This window comes from Temnothorax longispinosus, chromosome 9 (genome assembly GCF_030848805.1).
Source record: "Temnothorax longispinosus isolate EJ_2023e chromosome 9, Tlon_JGU_v1, whole genome shotgun sequence".
In the NCBI taxonomy this organism is placed as follows: Eukaryota; Metazoa; Arthropoda; class Insecta; order Hymenoptera; family Formicidae; genus Temnothorax; species Temnothorax longispinosus.
The window spans coordinates 18,879,181-18,900,264 of record NC_092366.1 but is presented as its reverse complement, the minus strand read 5'-3'; the positions used below and the strand labels follow the sequence as shown (position 1 = coordinate 18,900,264).

General features: G+C 40.3%; 3 protein-coding genes across 5 annotated transcripts in view; 2 read left to right on the top strand and 1 right to left on the bottom strand.

Moving 5' to 3' along the window:
- The first annotated feature begins 910 nt into the window (after window positions 1-910).
- The window catches only part of Rplp2 (ribosomal protein LP2), a 103,346-nt gene continuing 83,172 nt past the window's right edge, over window positions 911-21,084 (top strand). The window contains exons 1-2 of one of the 3 annotated variants that reach the window (XM_071787967.1): window positions 911-1,249; window positions 1,612-2,496. In XM_071787967.1, the coding sequence (XP_071644068.1) occupies window positions 926-1,249; window positions 1,612-2,496 (1,209 nt within the window). In that variant the 5' untranslated portion in view covers window positions 911-925. Of the gene's footprint in view, window positions 1,250-1,611; window positions 2,497-14,215; window positions 14,231-21,084 lie in introns of those variants that run through there. The other 2 variants (XM_071787969.1, XM_071787968.1) reach the window with 2 other exon arrangements.
- On the top strand, window positions 6,663-9,094 carry Ppan (Brix domain-containing protein peter pan). Its single transcript, XM_071787972.1, has 6 exons — window positions 6,663-6,902; window positions 7,095-7,375; window positions 7,490-7,700; window positions 7,797-8,123; window positions 8,207-8,540; window positions 8,639-9,094. The coding sequence occupies exons 1-6, from the start codon at window positions 6,882-6,884 to the stop codon at window positions 8,725-8,727; spliced, it is 1,263 nt and encodes a 420-aa protein (XP_071644073.1). The 5' UTR covers window positions 6,663-6,881; the 3' UTR covers window positions 8,728-9,094.
- Window positions 9,537-19,443, bottom strand: LOC139818910 (uncharacterized). The gene is made up of 10 exons (XM_071787943.1): window positions 19,183-19,443; window positions 18,349-18,583; window positions 17,998-18,232; window positions 17,540-17,871; window positions 17,339-17,456; window positions 16,857-17,163; window positions 16,554-16,770; window positions 10,414-16,477; window positions 10,152-10,322; window positions 9,537-9,962 (listed from the first exon to the last, which is right to left on the bottom strand). Exons 1-10 carry the CDS (start codon window positions 19,334-19,336, stop codon window positions 9,825-9,827), a joined length of 7,971 nt encoding a protein of 2,656 aa, XP_071644044.1. The 5' UTR covers window positions 19,337-19,443; the 3' UTR covers window positions 9,537-9,824.

Below are 21,084 nucleotides of genomic sequence, written 5' to 3'. Positions count from 1 at the left end.
GCGGGAACCAGAACACGGCGCGGCGCGGCGGGACCGCGGGAGCGTTCTCGAGAGATATACGTCGCGAATAATAAAAACTATGCACGCACGGTCGCGAATAATGAGCCGTGCATCGGGATGCACGCCGACCATATTGCATTACGTATTCTCCCGACGTTTCTTCCGGAAAAAAGATGAATAAAAAATCTTAGCCGTCGGTTCTCGGTCAGTCGGTCCTCCTGACCTGTTTTATAGGCTTACAATGCCCTGCGAGGTTTTTTCAAAGACTGAAGATCTGAAAAACACGAGCGTAGACAGATAAACCTAACGATAGAATATAGAAAGATAAACTTAAATGACTAGCACACTTTAGCTGTAGCTATTATTATTATTAGATGATTCTACGTGACAAATAAATAAATCAAATATATAAATTGAACTTTTCTCGTACAACGCTGCCTTTCAAAAATAAATAAAAATATATCATAAAAATATGAATAGAATTCTGTTCTAAATGAAGTCGGAGTTTGATTGAAATTCACATCGAACTTCGCATTGGAGGTTCAGGATTACGAACCGAAGATTAGAACTCGATCGTCAGACAATCTTAATTTTAATCCGTCTTTTTTTTAATTCTAAAGAACAGTTTGATACTCGTCGCGTTCGTGCGGACTGTGTTAAATTGCGGCCTATCGAAGGGACCACGCGAATGACAAAACCTTCCTGCGCGCTCGTGTTATGCACGGGCGCATTCACCGCGATATCGATCGTAACGCGGTACCGCTAGATGTCGATTATCCATGTGTGGATTGTTGATGCTTGCGATGCTTGCATTCGCCCGGACGTGTTTTGTTTTGTTTCGTGCCCGGCGCTCGCTTTCAACTAGCAACGTCTCGCCGCACAGACCCACAGTATCGCCGATTAGTATGTATTGTGCGGTATCGGGATGTATTCCGCCGCGTCTATTACCGACTTCGACAGCAACGACGATGATTATCCGAACTATGACGGCGGTATCAGTGACAGTCGCAGCAGCAATAACAGCCGCAGCAGCAATAACAGCCGCAACAGTAGCAACGACAATGTGTCCGCGTCCGCGCTCAAGTCGTGTCCCGAATTCGGCGAATTCGTCGACAACTACGGTTGGATTCAGTGCCGATCTAAGACCTATCCCGACCGCGTGTACTATCACAATACGCGCAGCGGATGCAACACGTGGTGCAGACCTGTCTCGCGCTGCATCGACATTCCATCCGTCACCGTCAGAAGGGTGAGTCAGAAGAGCCGATTAAACTCCGAAAAAGGGGATGCAAAATTGTATCCCTATTCTTTTTACAATTTCCTGTATTTCTCGCGGTTATAGAACGGTTGAATTAACCTGAAAATGGTCAATAGCGAAAAAATGAAGCTTAATCACAGTAGTTCTCTTTACTGATCGATATGTTACACAGCTCACAAAATTATTAGTAGAATTTTAAAATCTAACACAAATTATAAATAGTTTAAAGAGAATATAATAATAGCAGATGAGGATAATATGAATTATCTTCCTTTTATAAACGCGAGAAACAAAAAGAAGATATTAACGGCGAGTTGTTAAAATTCGCGATTAAGGAAAAACCTTTTTGACAGGCAAATTGCACGGGCGATATCTTGGAATCGGCGACCGATTTGGAACTGATGTCAGTGTCGGACGACGAAAAGGGTTCGAAACCTTCGGGACAAGTTTCCGCAAGCGATCATAGCGATCATAACAGATCGTTGATCGATGTCTCGGATATTATAGCGCGATATTACTACACTCCCCAGATGAATCCGATTCCCAGCAATCCCAGCACGGATGACTCGCGCACCTCGTCCGACGAGTACGCGAGCGAATGTTACGAGAAAAAGGAGCGAGCGGACGAGAGCGACGAGAGCGACGAGAACAACAATGTAGGCGATTCAAAAGAGGTCCGCTCGCCGTTGTACGCCGCAAACTTCCTCGAGACCGAATTTTTCGTGGGGAAAGGCGTGGTGAACACCGAGGGGACCGGCCGGATATTTAACTCTTTGTTGAAAGAAAACGCCTCCAACGTGCCTCCTTTCCGAGCGAATCGCGTCGTGTATGGGATGCCGCGCTTGAAGAGGATCAGCCTCGAGTGCCAATTGATCAAGCCGAGGAGAACGCGCGTCCCCAAGACTCGGGAAGAGCCGGGACCCCGGAAGATCATTAGCGATATGTACGGGGTGCGGACCATCAGCTACGATCTGCCTGAACCGGCTCAGGTGTGCGCGGCGATGGGAGTGAAGACGACGACGTTGAGCGCGAGCGACGACAGCGACGAGAGCGTGCCACCCTCGCCATCGTCAAAAAGGATGCGATCGTTCGAGTCCGAATACCGCGACATAGCGAAGAACTTGCGCCAACCGTTACTGAGCGAATCGAGTTCCAGTCCGTCGTCACGGTCCGATACGACCAGCTCTAGCACAAGCCGGAGCACCAGCACCAGCACCAGCACCAGCTCCAGCTCGTGCTCGTGCTCGTGCTCCTCGTGCAGCAGAGAAACCTGACGTCCGAACGAAATGTTCAAATCCTATTATCTATTATTTTTATACGTAGACATGTTACTGGGTTGTTACACAATTTTTGTTTAATTATATAAGTGTAATTAATACCTGATATATGCCATCTTTATTTTCGTATTTTAGTCCTGTTGACTTGACTTTTTTATTTTCGTTCGGATCGTATCTGGTTTGTACAGTTTTTTTTCTGTGATCTATATTTCTTTTCTGTCGCGATGTGCGGGTACATATAAAAAAATATTGACTCCGGTATTATACCTTTTTCTCTGAGATACTGTCGATAAAATTTTATATTAAATCCTTTCGCAAATTCAAATAAATCAAAGTTCTACCTAAAAAAGAAACTATTCAAAATCATTATTTCAAATAAATCAAAGTTCTATCTAAAAGAAAAAATATTCAAGGTGCCTCGAAATATCTTTCCTAACATTGTTTTCGAATAATATCCACGAAGAGAGAGAAATCCGAAGCGCGTCAAGTAAAATGCTTTTACGGCAGGGTAACCGTCGTAGAGCGCGATTTTTGCGGCGGCGGCGGCGGGTCCTCTAAAAGGGGGGCAAGAGAGCGAGAGGAGCGTGTTCCTCTTTCGCTCGCGGGCATTCTCGGTATCCCGCAGTTGGGATCAGTAAGGTAGGAGTGCCAGGGCAGCAGGGAGATGCAGGTGCAACGGTGCGCCGCGGGTCCGTCACCGTGGCATGCTCGTCTCGCTTTAAGCACGAAGGTTGCGTTTTTGCTGGTCTCGCTGTGCGCCGTGTGCCGTGGCGTCCCACCGCGTGGCAACGCGCCCGCCGCGTTACCGCTTCGCGGTCGGCCGCCGCGCCGGCGTCAACCAGCGTCAACGGAGAACGGGTGCGCGGGGTGAAGTGAGCGGCGGGACCCCCCTCGCGGTTCAAGAAACGTTCCGCGCGCCGGCGACGGCGACGTTCTTCCGACTGTATCCGAGAATTGATCGCTTCAGCGATCAGAACGACGCAAATTATGATTACAAATTTATCCGCAGATAAGATCAATTATGCAACAAGATGCATCAAATGGACCAGCGCAACGCCGCGCCGCCGGACAGATCCTTTTGATTTTCACGATGGGATTGGATTCCAAGTTTAATATTTTGATTTTGATAAGCATCGTTATCGATTTCGACTTGTGTAAGAATAAATAAAAATGTCCGTAATCCTTGTTCTAAAATTCCGGTATACTTAACGATTTCAAATCAAACAAATAAAACTGAAAAAAATATAAACAAAAATACATATTGATATCTTTGACTTACTTATTACAATTCAACGAACGTAGCACAGCTAGGTCAATCTGCAACCGCCCGTCGATTCAATTGATCAAAATGACGATCTCATCATTCTCATCATTTTCTCGCGTTTCTCATTTGAATTAGCGACAAGCAAAGGCAAATTCGCCGAGGCGCGCTACGCGCGGATCGGCCGAGTGTCGCGTCGCGGCAAGTATATAAGTATAAACGCGCGAAGCGTACGCGCCCGGGCAAAAATCACAGCCGGTTTTCTAGCCCGGCATATGGTAGACGTTACCTTCGCGCGAGTGTTTATCCATACAGCCGGCTCCGTCGTCTCGCGGCTATTATTCGCGCCCGTCGTCATCGTCATCGTCGCATCATCGGCCGCATCGCCGTCGGACTCGTCTGGCCTGGCGAACGTGGAGAACAGCCGGCTCCGGGCAGTCCGGACTCCGGCTGGAGAACGGAACCGCGAGCGACAGAAGTGTGAGGGATTCTCTCGCAGTCTCGCATGAACAACGGGCCCGCTCCCGCTCCGCGCTCGTCGTCACCGCGTCGTCCGCGTCGCTTGTCGCTTCCGGCTCCGGGTGCCCGCTGCCGACGACGCGACGCGCCGCGCGGTTAATTTCCTTTCGGAACGGCGCGATTGTCGCGGTGCCGCTGGCGCCATCTGTCGTCGGCCATTAAACATTAAACGCGAGCAAGCGGGCGCGCTCTGATTGATGATGGGACTGTAAGCCCCCCTCCCCTCTCCTCTCCTTCCGCCGCCGTCGTCGCGATGACTTTTCAGACTTTTGCAACGGCGAAGAAATTCTATGAAATGAAACGATATAACATATAACGAGACTCCCGCTCGTGGATCGCGTCTTTATTACGTTTCTCCCCTTCCCCCTTCCCATCAGGATGAGCCTCGCGTTCTGTCCTCGCGAAAAAATCACGACGTGAGCCCGGAGCTCGCGAACAGTTGTGCTCCCCCTTTTCCCTCCTCTCTCGAGAATGACGCTTATTCAGAGGCGATTAATATGCGTTGCATTTAAGATTGTCTCGCTCGCGGATTCAACGACTTCTCGCCATATATCATGCGGCTTATTCTTCATCCGGATGCAAATGCTGATTAATTTTCACTTAATTTTCACTAATAGACGCGCTAACACTCGCGTTCCATTCGCGTCGCGTTAATTCTTTCTCTCTCGATCTCGAGAGCCACGTTATTTCAAACGTGTGCCATCTGCGCCCGGCGCATGGAAAAATTGTTCCGGCGTGCTTGACGCCGCGCACAAGAGTACACGAGTTGACGAGTGTTTATCTGTCAACGAGCGCGGCGAGCGGCGACCGTTCGCTCTCGTCGCGACGCGACATTTCGAACAGCTTCGAGCGATCGTTAAAATTCCACCGATTTGTCGCCGGCTTGAAGAGGGTACCGCAAACGAGACCCTCGAGATAACGCGGGGGATACGCGAACGCGCAAGATTTATGCCGAGCCGCTCGGAGCGGACGGGGAACTCGGGGCTCGGTGGTTAAGAGGGTAGGGACAGGGGGGGGGAGGGGGAGGCGTAACATCGACACGGTGAAAAAATCGAGGGGCCCAGGGCCCAGACACGCGCTAGGTAGATAAGGATCCCCGTGAAGCAGCCGTGAACTTTGCACCGTGAGAGGAGCTCGCTTTGCTTAATGAGTTCCCGCGCTTCGAGACAATGAAGTACGTTGCGTGGTGCGGCGTATTCCCTCCCCCTTCTTCGACCGTCTTCATGCCGCTATACTCGCGTAGTATTCATAATACAGTGAGAAGGGAAGTGTTTTATCGTAATTCGTTATTGTGGCCGTCGTTTAATCCCGGCACTCGCCAAGTTCAAGATTAATTGCTCTAACCTTGTGTTAATTATATGTATATTGTGTATTAATAAAATAATCTTATAGCTATTTCTTTATGAAATTATTTCATATCTCCTGCCTTATTCCTTCCAATTTTGTTTTAAATTCTGTCTACGTATTAAGATTACATCTCGTCAATAAAAATAATAATAAAATGATATTAATGGGTCTTTTCAGGCAAAGAGATGATGAAAATGTACGAGAAATTATATTAAATAAATATGATATAATTATTAAAAATCTAGAGTAACATTTAGAATGTCAAACTCTCTTTCTATCAAAAGCATATGCGTTAAGGAAGTCATTATTACGATTACATGACATGTCATAATTGTCGCGTTGCTTACGTTGGATGTACAGATTTGAGCGTACTAAGATCTTGCTCTCGCTCTGATGTACGTTTATACATTCGGAATACCTTGCGCATAAAGTAGCACCAATTATAATTATATACATATATTTGAGATATGCGCATCGTATCTAATAAATATTCATGCATCTCATAATCTTTGCACGTACGTTACGTAAGTTACGTTGGTATAATAATCAATCAATTATAATCTTGCTCATCATGCTAGTATATGGGTAACGAAAGAGAAACGATTATTAATTCATGATGAATAAAGCATTTGAAATTATAATGCTCGTCGAACATGTTTCGATTTGTGCCATTTATTTAATTACATTTACTCATACTGATTATAGTATATATTCATTATAAAATTGAAAAATAATGTCGATATATAATTAACGGTTGATAATCGACAGAAATTGACTGTAATTCAGATTTTACTGTAGTTGGTAAAATCATTAATTATATAATCGACAGTAAGTAATTATCGGCATTGCTAATGTGTTTTTGTTAATTTAAAATTAAATGTTGCCAAATAAATTATCAATTTTAATTACTAATTTTTTACGCGAGAAACACAGTCAAGTTTCTCGATATCTTTCATTTTTCTAAAAATTGCGAGTTTTTAATACGCATTACGCATTGGTAGTTTACATTTATGCGAAACACACGTGGGAAATGTGGAGTAGTACGTGAACGGTGGATCAGTGTAAGAAAAAAGCAAAAAAAGAAGAAGGATAATATTATTTTATACTTAAAATATAAGAAAGTAAATCACTGTCTCGTCGAGTATAATTTTTATTTACGTCAAGTTTCTCCGTTTTATTGAGTTTTGTCCACGTGCTGAACCCTGATTCTAACCTAAAAATGGGTAACCGCAAAAAGAAGGTATTGTTTATTTGTTAGAAAGTTTATTTATGATTAATATAAATTAGTAACAGAAAGATGTTTAATAAAATTATTGTTGTAAGCCAATATAAAAATTGAGCGACAATTTACGCACACACATTCCATGTAACGGTATTGAAAACATAAAACTAGAGATAGTTTATTTTTCTAATTAAAACGAGTTTTATTTAGGGTCGATGTGTTAAGCGAAATAAGCAAATAAACGTTGGAGAAAAGGAGGAGTTAGTGAAAGCGCCTCATTCCTTTGTATTCCATCGTGGATTGCCAGGAGAACATATCGTCGAGCTCACTAAAGATTTTCGCAAAGTTATGGAACCTTTTACAGCTTCGTCCTTAAAGGCACGAAAGAAGAACACTATTAAAGACTTCGTCTCAGTTGCGAGCGTGCTGCATGTTAGTCACATGTGCATATTTACAAAAACGGAGCTGGGAATGTACCTCAAGATCTGCAAGTACTGTATTCACTTTAATCAAATTTATCGATAGGAATAAACTCTTTAAAGGGGGTCGTTTAAATTAATTTATAAATTGATTTATTAGATAATATTTTTAAATACGTGTCACAGATTGCCTAGAGGACCCACGCTTACTTTCAAGATACACAGTTTCTCCTTAGCACGAGATGTTATATCTATGTTGAAGAAGCAGCTGGTATACGAGGAAGCCTTCAAAACTTCTCCTCTGTTGGTTTTAAATAATTTTAGTGGGGAGGGCATGCAACTAAAACTTATAGCTTCCACTTTCCAAAACATGTTTCCAACTATAAACCTGACCACTGTAAGTCTTGTAAAGCAACCAATTCAAGAAACGCAATTTTGTAAAACAACCAATTTGAGAAGCATTAATTTATAACGTAACGTTTTTTCTTGGCAGGTTAATTTGAGTACAATCCGTCGTTGTATATGCTTAAATTACAACGCGACGTCAAAAACCATTGACTTCAGACATTACACGATCAAGGTTGTACCTGTAGGTTTATCGAGAGGCATCAAAAAGATGGTGCAAGCTAAAGTACCGAATTTATCCAAGTGTCAAGATATTGCCGAGTTTTTAACTAAACCGATTATGTCCGAAAGTGAAGCGGAAGATGACGAAAGTACTCATGTCACATTATCACAAGAATTGTCTTCAAGAGGGAATCACGCTAATTCTAAGAGTGCAATTAGATTATCCGAGCTGGGACCGAGAATAACGTTACAGGTTAAAGAACTAATCGAGACTAATACAAGTAATAAATTTATGGATATTTTATAATTTTTCTAAGGTTAATTTTTCTGTTTTAGTTAATCAAAGTGGAAAACGGACTCCTCGATGGTGAAATACTTTTCCATGAACTTGTACACAAAACAGAAAAGGAGAAACTTGCGATAAAGAAGAAGAGAGAAGAGAAAAAGAAATTGAAGGAGAAAAGAAAGAGACTGCAAGAAGAAAATAGAAAAAAGAAGGACGCACAGAAGCAAGAACACAAAGAGAAATCGTTGAAGGGAATTCTGAAAAAGAAAGAAAACGACATGCTCCTACAAAAAATCGCAAAAGAATCTGCTGAAAAGAACCAAGTAGAAGAAGACGACGATGCGCAGTATTATCGTGAAGAAGTAGGAGAAGAGCCTGATAAAGGTAAATATACATAGAATGTTAATTAATATCTTAAATAGATTCAAGTTTTCAACTTACAATTAGATACTACAATGTAACAATGTGATTTTTTGTTTCAGATTTATTCCAAGCAAAAGTTGGCACAAAGAGGCCACGTAAGCACATAATGAGATATAAACCGAAGAAAGCAAAACTTGACAAATCCTAAAGTAATATTAAATAATTTGTAAACAACAAAATATCTCGGAAATAAAACGTTATATTACAGAACTTCTTCAAGTGTCAATACATTTTTGTAAAATATATAAGCTACATAAGTAAAAGCATTAATTACACGCTTTAATTTGTTCAATGTCAGAGTATCTCTGTTAAAAAAAAGAAAAATACATGAAAGGAAGTAATCCTATATGTAGTTAGAAAGTCAAGAAAGTTATACATATATTAATGCTTTTTCCACGTTCCATAGGAAACGTTTTGCATAAAATCCTTATATTATGTCTAGCAATAGTTTAATCATATAAGTAGAAATTCGATTTTGCCAATATGTAGTCTAAATAAAATTAAATTTAAATTTTACATTTCTTTGTTATACAAATCTCTTAGTAATTGTGATTGTCTAAGTTTTTCTTATTTTGTGTATAATTCAAGAATATAATTATTTTTTCATCGAGATATTTCTTTTCTACCCTGCAATATAAATTTAATCTGGTGTATTCTTTATTCTGTATTCAGAGACTGTGTAGATTTTTACATAGATTATCATCAATTGTATTTTAAAACGGTATATTATAACCATTACGATTAAAACGATTGTAGTATAACGTTACTATTGTTTTTGAAACTACACATATAAAATAATGTTATGCGTAAAACTAAAAGGCACAATTTAAACAGTGGCTAAAATTTAATCTTTATAACTACTTGGCCATGTAATACTTTAATATATACACCTTATGCCCTGATTAAACTATTATTTCTTATTATATCACAGGAGTTATATTATCTTAAAAACATGTAAAATTGGCAAAAAATATATTGTTATCATCTTGTAGTCGACGTATAAAATAAGTAATCGAATTTGCATCTTGTGTTACAAAAATATAAAACTCTACATCTGGTATTATCGTAACATTAAAAATATTTACATTTTATATGCTCTATATATTATGTAAACTTTAGAGCAATTATTAGAGCCATCAATGTTCAATTCCACCAGAAGGCCACCAGAATCACACAATTTAATAATTACAGTAATCGATGATAATTTGGTCAGTATATGGCAACGCGGTGAAATATTCTCGTAAATCATGAATTTTTGGAATGGAACAACTTCTCGTACTCTTCTATTTGCTTCTCGAGTTCTTTTATAGTCCTCGATCGAGACCGACACACGTCTTTCATGATCTGCTTCTCCTTCTCCAATTTCCTTATTCTTATGTCATCCTGTACAAAATATCATTATATATGAAACATAACATATTAATAATTATTAATGACGATGTAGTCATATCATGGAACTTGAGCAATCAATGAAACAGAATGTTCTTACATTTGCATATTTCTTTTATCTTTAAATTTTGAGACTAAACAAACATTGGTTGCTCTAATTCCAAGGTATCGACATACACTTACATCGATTATGCCGCTGCTTGTGCCGCAAAGTCGCAATAAGTTGTTCGGCATCGTCTGACATGTTTGATCTCTCCTATTTACAAGTCTCTGTTTGCATACGTCACATTCTTTCACGCTTGTACGCACCAAGGCCATCTGCAGTCGTTTGATTTCCGCTTTTAGCTCGCTATTCTGTAACAACAATGCGCATTTATGAAATTGATTAAGTTATTTACAATCGTAATGAGGTTCGTGATAATTAAAGTATGAGGAAGTAGAGTACCTTGTTATTATACGCCGATACCTGTTCCTGTAGTTCTTTACACTTCGCCTGATATGGGAAACTTCCGCTACGTATTTGCAGCTCCAACGTCGCGATCTTTCCATTCTTCGACACCACCTCCAGTTGCAACTCTCGTATCTTGGTCTTCAACGTCACGCAATTGCATTCATCATCGTGAGACTTGTCAGCCCTGTCGGAGGACGAAAAGCTCGTTCGCGACTGATAATTTGGATCTTTCCTCTCGAGAGCTTTGATCTTGTCCTGTAGTTCGTCAGTCTCGACACGACACGCGTAATACTTGTCTTGAAGCCTCGCGTTCTCGGTGTCATGCTCGCGAATAACTTCTGCCAACTCGTCCAATTCTCGATCGAGCTCCGCGTTCTTTTCTGTCAATTCCTTTATCTCGCTGGTATAATTCTCGATGTCCCTGTTCTTCTGATTCAACTGAACTTTCGTCGCTTCTAGTTCTAATGCAATTTTGTTCTTCTCTTGTAGCAAGTCGTCGAACTTCTCGCAGGCTGTATATGTATCATTATGTCTGGACCTGAACGATGACATAGCTTCCTTCAGTTCCTGATTGTCTTTGCACACTGCGTCGTACTGGCTACTTAAGATAACCACTTGCTTCATCAGATCGGCCTTCACAGCTTGTAATTCCGTTATCCGATTGCTAGCACCATCCAAATTATTTCGCAAAGACCTATTCAAGTCCTTCAGTTCTTCCATTTGTTCTTCCGCCTGGACCTTACTCGTACTATTCCTGACTCGCCTTTCCAATGTCGCACACTTACGTTGTAACGTCTTGTAATCGTCTTTTAAAGCGTTTGTCTCTTCCGTCAAGGCTACGTTCTTGTTATTTAATTCATCTATCTGCTTGTTCAACTCGACATTCTTCAGTTTCACAAAGTTCAATTGATCTTGAATCGCATCGATCTCCTTCTTGTTTCCCATTTTCAGGATCTCTATTTCCACCTTGTACTGCTCTATGCTGGCTTTCCGCTCGTTGATCTGTTGCTTCAACAGCTTGTTCTCGGGCACGATCGTCTCGAAATTAGCTTTATACTCCGTCAGCTCGTCGCATTTAGTTTTCAGAAGTTCCTTGATTTCCGCGATACGTAACTCTTTCTCGTGCAATTCCTTATTCAAGTCATTGTGAGCTTCCGTGAGCTGCTCCAATTCGACTTGCATTTTTTGAATAATTTGATTGTTTTTCATTAATTCGTTATTTTTTAGGTCGATAATGTTCTTCAGTTGCTTCTGATTAGCTTCGAGACCCTCGATGTTACTCGTCAGTTCCATATTTTTCGTCTTAAACGACTCTATTGTGCACGTGAGATCTTCGAGCCGCTTGTTGTACGCCTCCTTCTCAGACTTTAACTTCATCTGAAATTCTGTTTCTTTATTCTTGAACATTTCTTGCGCTTGCTTCTCTCGTTTCTGCGCAATAGTGATGGCCTCTTCATTCACCGTGTCGATCTTACAATATTTATTGTATTCAATTTGCAAGTTATTGAGATCCGCCTCGAGCAGGCTATTCTTCTCTCTCAATACCTCTCGGTCGTGATTACTCTCTTCCAAAAGTTGCTCCAAGCGCGCTATTTCTTTCTGCAATCCCTCAGATGCAATTTCTCGCTCGGACAAGTCCTTCTGAAGTTTATCTATGTCGCACTCCAGTTCTCTCGCCCACAGCGACGTACGTTTTTCCGCGTCTACGCTCTGCCGCTTTTCATCCACGAGCTTTTCCTTCTCCTTATCGAAATGCTCCTGCATAGTCTTCACTATTTCCTTCTCTTTCATCAAAATAGTTTGCAAGAATATCTGGAACAGCTCATCCACCGATTTATCCATAAATTCCCGAGTGTCGACTTTAGGTTTGAGAGACTTGATCTCCTTAATGATGTTCTTAGAAGTGTCGTTCAAAACATTTTTCAGCTTCTTGTTATCGTCGGCTAATGTCTTATCTTGCTGTGACTTGGATTGATACTCAGTTTTCATCTTCTCAAATTTATCTTCTATGTCGCGCAGCTTGATCAATTCCTGTTTTAGGTAATCGTTTTCGAAAGTGCACTTATTTATCTTTTCATTAAGTTCCGTCAATCTATTTTCCGAATCTTTAGAATAATTAGCAAATTCCTGCGAGATAGTTGCTTTAGAGTTGATCAATTCTCCGTTCGTTGCCTTTAGTGACTCTAGTTCTTCCTTATATTTTTGCTCCAAAAGAACGATGTCGTTATTGAGCGCTTCTTTCTCTTTCTTTATTAAATCTAATTCGCGTTCTAAGCAGGAATGGCTTTGACGTAAATCATTTATTGTTTGTTCTTTCATCACTTTGTTTTCTTTTAGACTTTCCGCTTCGACTTCAAGGAGTAGCTTTGCATTTTCAATCTGTTTATACTTTACTGTAATTTCTTGAAGCTTTTTCGTCATATCTTTTAGCTCGTTTTCGAGGATATCGGCTTTCTCCAAAGCAGTAGTATGAACGAGTTCACTTTCCGACAATTTCTGCAACAACTGTTCATTAGTGGTCTTCAACGTATTAATTTTATCCACTAGCGATTCTTTCTCATTAGTAAACTTTGCAAGATCCGTCTTGACGCTTTCGTTGTTTTCTTTTATCTTCTTGAAATCATTTTGCAAATCGCTCATAACTTTTTCGATATTTTCTAATCTTGATGAACTTCTACTTGGAGATTTCTTGGTGCTGGAAATCTGTACATCATCGGTCGGCGTCGAATCCGTGATCGTGTTATTTTGCAGTTCTTCAAACTCATTACATTTTTCTTCATACAATTCCGATAGCTTATTATGATCCTCTTTCCAAATTTGTAATTCGTTCTTTAGAGATACAAGTCTTTCTTCGACGTAGCTGACATTCATGTTCTCCGAGAAACTGGCATTAAGAGATAAGTTGCACATACTTATGTTTACGTCTTCCTTAGCCTTTAGCATAAGCGCGTCGCTCTGTGCGGATTTGCTATTGAACTTTCTCTCATAGTACTCCAATTTACGATTAAGATTCTTCACCTCGAGCTTGAGCGTTCTTCGGCTGTCGTTTAACTCGTTCAAATGGATGCATTGAGTACAGGCACTTAATTTTAAATCGCTAAGCTTTCCATTGAGATCCTTGAGATGTTTAACTTCCTCTTGCAGACTTACGATTTTTGCTTCGGCATTGTCGTCTAACATAGATTTATCCATTGTATCATTTAAGGTATTGGTGTTGAATAATGTCGACAAATGCATGGTATCGTTACCAGAATTACACTTTCGTGCATTGTCTAAGTCTTCTATGGTTTCCATTAATTGACTGGATATTTTCGAGTTTTCTTCGTTTAAAACTTTCATGTTAGTTTTCAGCTCCACCAGCTCGGTTTTCAACAGAGTATTCTCCGTTCTCAGTTGCTCCGTATCGCTGTTACCAATATTCTCTTTATTCTCCAGTGACAATTTTAGTTTACTCTGTAGAATGTCACACTCTTGTCTTAATCCTTCATTCTCTTCGATTTTGTCCATCAAATCAGTGGAAAGTTCACTGTTTTCGACTGTTAAATCTTTATGTTTCTCCATAAGATCCGTTAATTTATCTTTGTAGCTGCACTCGTGTTCAAACAGAAGCGATTTACTCTCTTTTAACATTTCAAGTTCTTTCGTTTTGTCTGTGATATCGGATACCAATTCTGTATTTCTTTCTGTCAATGAATTGATCTGTTCTTCATACTTGTGAGTCATCTGCTCTTCGTTTAAGTTCACCTCGGGCATTCTCGAGCGAAGGATTTCTAATTGTTCGTTAAGATTTGCTAAATTATTCTCCAGCTCGAGTTTTTCCTTCAATATCTTTGAGTTTCGCGCGTAAAGCTCATCGATGGTCTGCTGAGATTGAATAGCTGATCTCTCGTTACTTTCCTTCTCCATTATTAATTTACTTGCCAAATCGCTGTTCTCGGTTGTTAACAAATATATAGTTTTCTGTAACTTTTCTATGTCCGCTTTTAAGCTTCGCACATCGTGCTTTATTTCATCTAATTCTTGATTTTTTAAAACAAGATCTGCAGATAATTTAGCGCTATCATCTAGAGACATCCTCGAAATTGATAAATCATCTATAGTTTTCGAATCACCGTTGCTTAAGTTGTGTTCGTTATCCGATATCGATTTCGCTGCCTGTTCTTTCAAGTATGTATTTTCGTTCTGTATATCCCAAATACTTTGCGAGTCATTTATACGACTATCCAGATAATTAATTTCGTCTCTGCTTTGATTGTCCGTTAATTCCTTTTCAGGACTCTTTGATTGTTGATGTGATGTTATAGAGTCCTGTTCATTTCTTTCAGATATCGGACTTGCGACTTGCGCATCTAATTGAATCTTTTGTAATTGTTCTCCATCCGATTCGTCTCTGGCTGAAATACGATGCTGAGAATTGGCCAGCTTTTCTTCGAACTCGTGAACCATAGACTCGAAGTTTTTTGTTTTCAATGTGAGACGTTCAATCTCTTGTTCCATATCATGACTCTTCTGCAACTGCAATTCCTGTTCATTTATTCTATCCTTCATTAAATTATTATCCAGTTCCGCTTCCTTTGACTTTTCTTGTAGCTTACGAATTGTATCTTCCAATTTATTTCTTTCAACTGCAAAATTTTCAATAGATTTGCCTTGTTCCTCAATCATTTTCTGCATTTCCGCTTGACGCACATTTAATTCCTCCTCGATTGAATTGTAACACAATTCTGCTTCCTTTAATTTCTTTTGCAATTCGGAAATAATCTGTTCAGAGTTATTTTCAGGTGTAAGAGTGGTCTCTAAACTGTCAATTTCATGTGTATTTGCTTCATATTCATCTAATTTATTTCGCAGTGAACTGTTTATTAGTTCTACTTCTCTCAATTTCTCTTTCAATTCATTAACTATACCTTTGAATTCATTTTTCTCGATTGCAAGACTGTCAACCTGATTCTCCAAATTGCAAGTCTTTTGTATATATAGCTCCTGTGCATCTAATTTACTTTTCATCGAACCATTCATTAGTTCTAGTTCTTTCAATTCGTCTCTTAACATACTATTGATTCGTTCAACTTCCATTTTTTCTTGGATAATATTCTCTAGATGTTGAAATCTATTTAAATCTTGCTGGTTTTCATCCATCTCATTTTCCTTTGCGTTAATTATTACTTTTGTGTCTATTAGTTGCTCTTGAAGTTCATCGATAGTAAGTTCAAGTTGGTGATTCTCAGATTTAAGTTGTGCAATCTGCTTCTCTTGATCTTGATATTTCTGGATTTCTAACTGTTGCTCGTTTAATTCATTTCTTATCGAGTGATTGATTTCTTCCGCTTCTTTTAATTTATTTTGCATTTCAGAAGCAGTACGATCAAATTCATTCTTTTCTTCTAGAAGATTTTGTAGCATTTGTTGCTGCTCATCCAGTCTATTCGTCATTAAATTATTGCTCAATTCCGCTTCTGTTAATTTATTTTGAAGATCAGTTATTTTACATTGCAATTCATCTTTTTCGGAAAAAATAGTTTTATTCGACGAGAGTTTGTCTAATTCTACATTCTGTGTCGTTAATTTATCTTCTAATAAAATATTGCATTCTTTAGCTTCGTTAAGCTTTTTTCGCAGTTCAGACGCAACATGTTCATATCCATTTTTTTCATCTGTAAGAAGGGCTATCTGTTTTTGCAGTTCTGGAACTTTTTGGACCTCTATCTCTAGCGCAGATAATTTCGTGACCTTCTTTTCTAAATCTGGTATTTTTTGTAGCTCTGACTCTTGCGCGTTTAGTTTATCTTCTGTCAAAGTGTAACGTAATTCAGCTGCAGTTAACTTTTTACGAAGATCAGATGCTATGTGTTCGAAAAAGTTCTTATCAGTCGTGATATTTTCCAACTGCTTTTCCAACTGTGAAAACCTTGCAAGTTTTTCCTGAAGTTCAGAATAATGGTCTTCAATATATAGTTGCTTCTCCAAGGTTGTAAATTCTTTAAGCTGTGAATATTCTTCCGTCAAATTATGGATTCTGTCCCGTAGAGTCTGCTTTGGTGTACCAGGAGATTGATGGCTAGTTATAACAAAGAATGATTAAAATAATCATAAAACAAGTAATTCAAATAAATTAATTTTTCTGTACAATTTACCTTTCAGTCTGAATAGATATATCAATTTTCTCAGATGTAGTGCTATCATCGTTGTAATTTATAGGCGACTTGTGAATAATTACGTCATCTGTAAATTTAACACGAGTGTGTTTACGATATGTCACAAAAGTATCGTCATCGCTACTATTTTCTTCTTCACGATTAGCCTCACTATCCATCAGTTCCAGTTCAAAATCAGTAAAGGCTATTTGGAATGCTGTAAAAATAATATATATTGTAGCTTTAACTTATATTTCAAATCATCAAGATATTTAATTTGCATCGTGCAAAAAATTAACATACATGCATTCGCAATATCAGCTGACTTTCTGTTGCGAGATTTTATAGGCGACATTTCTTTGATTGGTGACAAATTCGTGCACATTTGAAATGCAGATGTATTCGACTTATATCCACCAGTGCCGCACCATGTCTGTCTTCTTTTTTCTTTAGTCTTAAACGATACTGCATTATTGCAATTAGCAGAAGTGACTATCCGAGTTTGCAACAATCTAATGCGCTCTTCTAGGGTCTGATTAATGCGTTCTTTCTCCTGTATCTTAGATTCCATCTCTTGATAATCGGTCTGTTGAGTTAGCTGTTTCATTCTCTAAAAAAAACAATTTATTACATTAGTTAACAAATTTTCACGATCTGGATATTATGCGAATCTTTGCTCCTTAAGACTATATTGGATTACTATTATCTTATAGTTTTGTATAAGTGGCGATTGTGGCGCAGAGAGAAGTGCGCTGCAACACGTTGAAAACTTGTAATATATTTACCTCTAATTCTGTATGTAACTTGTCTATCTGTTTCGCATATCGTTTTAAGAGTACACCATCGGACATAACTTCATTGATTTCAGGTTTATTTTTTATGTTTCTAGCTCTAGATGCGAATCTATTCATTACAAAAATAAAATATTAGTTACAACATATTCACGTTAATATATATTAAATAATTTAAGAAGTAAAAATACTAACGATAATGTGCATTGAGTTTCATCCAGTGCAACAGGTGTTACCGCACATATTATGACCGTCATTGCATTGCCTCCCAACGAAGCTTGAAGTAATCGCGTTAATTTACTATCCCGGAAATTTATAAATTTCTGTGAGTCTTGTGACTCACTCAACTGCTTTATTACTAAGGCCAATGTAGAAAGCGACAAATTAATGTGACGTCCTTCTTTAAAACGTTCTCCAGTAGCACCTGTCTGACGCGCTCTTTCTGAACCAGCAAGATCGACCATATTTAATTGTGAAACTTGTATCGCACCATCTGAGTTGGCACCAGCCTCTCGACTTTCAATCGTCTGAAATATACAATTTTTGTTACAACTTTCAAGTTTGCAGTATTATATATACGTAGATTACTTTATGTAATAATCTTTTTGAAATATTTTACGTATAACATTTAAAAAAAAAGTTGGCATACTTACAATTCTAAATATTGTATGGCTCCGGCTACTTCGCTCATTCATATTTGTTTCGCCTATCCTTCTGTTCTTATTACCTTTGTTCATAATTGCTAAAACATTCTCTGGACAATTTGTAACTTCTTCCTTAGATTTTACGAACACTTGACCATTCAAATCTTCATGTATTTTGAGATCTGTGAAGTCTTTGCTCAAGAGATCATTCACCTTTTCGTTGTAAATCTCCAAGTACGATACCCTGAAAAAGTTAATACATTGTCAAAATGCTATCTGTGTTATAACTTGTACAGAAAAAGCTCTTAGCAGTAGATAAGAATCTCAGAAATTTTTTTATCATAACATAAATATACTAACCTCAACAAAAACTCACGTCCCGGAGTGTTAGCTATTGCATCAAACATATGCTCGATAGCCATAGGTATTATTCCAGGCTCTTCCGAGGTACCCATCATAGTGTATGTTTTGCCAGAGCTCGTCTGTCCATAAGCGAACACTGTACCGTTAAATCCATTTACAGCAGCATCGACAATAGGCCTTACAACATTATCGAACACGTCGTTATTGGTGGAGTCCATATCAAAAATGTGATCTGCAAATACAACACATGTATTAATATAAATAATTAGGAAGTCTTGCAAGTCAACAAGATATGTCAACGGGTCAGATCCGACCAGTCAAATATTCAACAGATGAGTCTAAATGAATACTGCAATGTATTTTATGTTAAAAAATGCCTAATAAAAAACATTAGTTGAAAAAAAAAAAAAAAAAAAAAACTAGAAAATGCTTGCACTGGTCGGATCCGACTTTGTGGAAGCTATGACGCGCGTCGTGAATCTTTATACGACGATTCAAAGAACAAAAAACGGCGAAACGCCGGTGTTTGTCTGTGCGAGTCATAACCTCACATGACGTGATTCAAGTCAACATTGAGTGACTGATACAACCTTCACTTTCTCTCAGTCGCATTTCTAGATGCGAACGCGCTTTTTTTGTATCTAAAGCGAGACAAATACGCACTCGGTTAAAGGGAAAAAGGAAGAGACAAAATACGGCGGGAGATGCGGCCAAGAGAGAAGCTAACGCGTCGCGGAAGAGGAATCCTCGAGAAAGATACGCCGGGACAAATAAAACGTGTCCCGAATTCGCGCGTATTGAGATTCATAATTCGTAAACATTAATTCGTACCGAACTCGAATCCACCGTCGGCTCGCTTCCTCAGCTCGGCGTCGTTCGCCACAATGGTGTTTCCTTGAGTCACCCATTGTATCGGCGAATTCTCGTCCTTCTCTCGCTTGATAAGCGGCCTAACCTTGATGGCCACTTTAACGCTGTCCGACATCGCGAACTATTCCTCTCGGTCCCGGTTAAGTATCGCAGTCGAGGACGCAAGCCTCGTGTTTATTGTCGCACCCGAAAAACGCACTCGCGAACACGCACCATAACATCAACAATCGGCGGTCGGCGGAAGACTGAACGCTCGTTGGTTGACTTCGTTGCCATCTGCGGTTGCCACTTGACACTCGTTGCTACGTTCAAATTCAAATCACGCCTCGCCACGCGTGCGTCGATCGTCACTCGCCGCGTGGCTAAATCGGTCGACACGAGATGGTTTTTGGACCGCGACGAAATTTTTACAAACGATACAATTTAATGTTAATTTTCTGCAAAGTTAGATTTAGGAGCACATACAAATAAATTTGAAACATTTGTAAACGTAACGAATTTTCGTTCACGAGAAAGGAATTGCACGCAGCACGACCGACAACGTTTCACACCGACGTTGAACACGTGTCGCGTATTACTTGCGCGCAGCCGCGCGCCGCCGTCGCCGCACAGCACAGTCGGGCTGCGTTCGGAAACATCACCCGAGTGCACACGAGTATACTCCTTTCTCTTTCTATCTCAGCGAGTTAGAAGGAGAAGGGAGTATACCCGTGTGTACCCGGGTGACGTTTCCGAACGCAGCTTCGGGGAGACGTCGACGTGATTGGCTCGCGAGTCGAGCCCCCGAATCCGGCCAATCACGTTCGGCCGCTTCGAGCCGCCGCGCCGCGCGGCGCGGCGGTGCGACGCAGCGGCATACCAGACCGGACGCCATACTAGGCGCGAGTGCGCGATCGTTGAACTGCTGCGTCGAACTTGGAAGCGGCGTACGTTCAAAGTCGCCGCGCGGCTGATTGTTTTCGCCAGTCAACGGCTTTGCCACTTGTTTCCGTCAACGCTCGGTGTATCGTTAACTGCGGAAGTCACTCGGCTACTATTCCTCGATGAATTTTGCACAGGTATGAATGTGTTGGCGCTCCGCGCGTCCGTCGCCGTGCTCTGTGCCGTGGTTTTCGGAACGCACCAGTCCGCTCGTTTCTACGATTGGCATTCCTGCTCCTCGTTCCGCGGGCCGCGGGAATAATCGACTACGCGAGTGCAAGATGTCAATTAAGTGTTTGTCGGAACGAATGTGCGCGAATCGCTCGAATCCATCGAAGCGGAGACGTCGCCGTCGCGTCGAGGCGAAGGCACGTACGGCAATTGTGAACAATGTGAACGATTTTCGGTTTCATTATGAATTGTGATATTCGCGGGCGACAATCGTAGTGCTCGTATAGTGCTCGTCTCGCCATTGGAGTCGAGTGTAGCATTCACATTTATCTCGTGCCGTGTGCTTTGAACGCTGTGCCGGAATTGTCGCGTGTAATTTATCTCCGAGAGGACTGATTGTGATCGAGTGACATTGTCGCGTCGAGAGTGTTTCGAGTAACGGAACGCCGCGCCGTGATATATACATCGCCCGTTCGTGAAATAATCTCGTACTTATATCTCGCGTCGCGTCGCGTAAGTTAGCGGCCGGCAGTCACGATTCTTCGCCGTGCAAAGTGTTAATAATACGGTTTTACTTTCGCGAGATTTACGGAGCTCGGTACCGTACCGCGCGTGTGAAATTTAATTTCAATAACGTGTCTTTTTACTAACCATCCGCTCGACTCGCGTATTAGTATCGCGCCAAGTTGCCGACAATGCCGACATCTTATTCAAACATTTCATCGCTGGGCCATTAAAGCGAAAATGTTAACGCGAAATGAATCGGTACGA